Source organism: Ixodes scapularis, unplaced genomic scaffold, assembly GCF_016920785.2.
Source record: "Ixodes scapularis isolate PalLabHiFi unplaced genomic scaffold, ASM1692078v2 PGA_scaffold5__190_contigs__length_132052651, whole genome shotgun sequence".
NCBI lineage: Eukaryota > Metazoa > Arthropoda > Arachnida > Ixodida > Ixodidae > Ixodes > Ixodes scapularis.
Genome location: NW_024609880.1, coordinates 37217494 through 37219842, shown reverse-complemented (window position 1 = coordinate 37219842; position 2349 = coordinate 37217494). Strand labels below are relative to the sequence as shown.

Genomic DNA, 2349 nt, shown 5'->3' with positions numbered 1-2349 from the left:
TGACAAATGCCAAAAAGAGCACAAAGAATTCAACGCACGAAAGAGGCTTATTCACGTCGTACACATTTTCTGTCTTGTATGGGGAAGCGGCGCGCCTTTGGGGTGATATGTGGCAACCGGTGATTGGGCAGACATTATCAGTAAACAGAAAGTTATGAGTCAATACATGAGACACTATTTTTAGGCTGCCGGCACACTCAGGTTGTCTAGACGCATATATTATTCAGTAAATCTTACTTTTGAATACGCATTTAACGAAAAATAATTTATAGGTTTCAGGCATAGGTTCTTGTTTTCTCTACAGCAGATTTGCTGAAGCACTGGCTGAGAAGAACTCTCTTTAAGTTGGCCTTATCCTTTGGTTTCCCATACACTGTCAGTGCAAATAGTCCCTGAAGCCATATCCGAACATCTCGAGATCGAAGAAGAACCGCTCATATAAACGCATCACCTGATGTAAAGTGAGCTCCTTAAAAAACTCTCGGGCAGATTTGCGGAACCCGTGGTCGACACCCTTGTTTTTCTGTGGAATGTCCCCCGGCCGAGCACCCAACGCTCGAAAGAACAGCGCAAAGTCTCTGCTTGCTGTTTCCAGCTTTCCGACGACCACGTACTTGACGGTACAAGGCTGACACGTCACGTAGTACGGAGCCCAATGAGGGTTCATCTGGTTCACTGTCTGATTCAGTACGTAGTCGATGAACTCCGGGAAGGTCAAGTTCCGGCCCGTTGCCTTGACGTTAGGGACGTCGTTCCAGTATCGGTTGTAATAATAGACATTGCCAGCACGTGGGCATAGCGCCTTGTCCACGTAAGCGGATACTAGCCTCTCGAAAGGATGCCTGACGAACATGGCGGTTGTATAGCGCTCCTGGCTGCTCCTCTGTAGAAACGTCTTGTGTGAGACTGTGAGGACTTGCTCAAGAAAGGCCTTGTGTAAGCTGTTAACTGTGTTTCCCGTGTTGCTGATGTGTAGCAGGAGCCCGAAAATGGACTTGACTGTGGTGGATGCAACCTTGTTTATGAAGCAGTAGCCGACTTTGTGTGCAGGGTCGATCATAATAGGACAGTCTCGCATCGGGCAGAGGTGGGGCCGTTCGTCGCTGATGTTGCGCTTCAAAATGCGTCTGTTGTGATCCGCCAGGGCCACCTGGTACGTGCGACACACTTTGTTGATTCTTTCTGCTCTGAACGCGAAGTCATCGTCGCTGAGCCTGGAAGTCTGCGCAAACAAAAATTAAAAAAAACACGAAATTAACAATAGACAGGAAAAGTGCAAAACTGTACTCGTCGAAGCTTGTATACACAGCTGATATCTATAATTATTTGTTGGATCGCGTTTGCCGAGCTCCGCCTATGCACAGAAATGTGGCGACGGTCGGCCATATTTTTGGTAGGGTTATATTATCTCTAACCATCATAGTATTATGGCTTACGGCGTTGTGGCGGCAGTCTGCCATAAAAATAGCCGTGGGTCTAGTACACTGTACCGTGGGTGATATTTCGTACTTGAAAGTAGCTCGACGAAGCAGAACCTTGAAACTCAGTGCATGCGACATAGAAAGATCCACTCTGCCGTCATGTTGTGCGGCGCGCTGTTCAAATCGTCCTGATCGCGACAAGACAGGAACTTACCATCGATAAGCATTCCCAAGGTTATCATCGGGACTTACCGTAGGAAAGCATTCCCCAGGGTATCCATGAAGTAGCCCCGCGACCCTTCAGCTGTGGGTGGAGAACGTGCACCCTATCAAAGGGGAGGTAGATTGCGCCACCATACTAATATGGTGTTGCTAGAGATAATATAACTCTACCAAAAAGATGGCCGACCGTGGCCGTATTAGCGGAGCGGGCAAACGCGATCCAGAAAATAGTCATAGAGATCACTGGTATACACTCCGGATTGCGGACCCTGCGCACGCGTGCTATATCTGTGCTTGGAAGAGTCGTCACGAGCTCGCGCTGCCAACGCAAAGCGTTTGCGTACAACCTACAAAAAGTCCTTGTTATTTAGAACCTATTGTAGGGTCGAGTGTATCCATGTCGATTTCATTCACGCTTTTAGAGAACGAGAGCTGAAATTTTCTAGGATACCAAACTAAACTATATAAAACTATCTTTTCCGTTGCCTCTGCGACAAATATGAAATCCGAAAACGCCCAACGCAAGGTTTATTCAAAGACGTTCTGCAGGACAACACTTGGGAGGTCTGCAGAAGAAATTGAAATCGGAATGACCAATACGGTCACTGACAGGATGGGAAATGCAGGGCGTTTGTTCGGATGCTAGGCCACCATCACGCGCCCGTTGCCTTCCACCGTTCTTTGGCTGCGTGTGCACGCTCGAAGC

General features: G+C 47.9%; 1 protein-coding gene across 1 annotated transcript; it reads right to left on the bottom strand.

Moving 5' to 3' along the window:
* Window positions 1–376: 376 nt before the first annotated feature.
* Window positions 377–1060, bottom strand: LOC120839602 (carbohydrate sulfotransferase 11-like). Its single transcript, XM_040209915.1, has one exon. It carries the CDS (start codon window positions 1058–1060, stop codon window positions 377–379), a length of 684 nt encoding a protein of 227 aa, XP_040065849.1.
* Between the last annotated feature and the right edge of the window lie 1289 nt (window positions 1061–2349).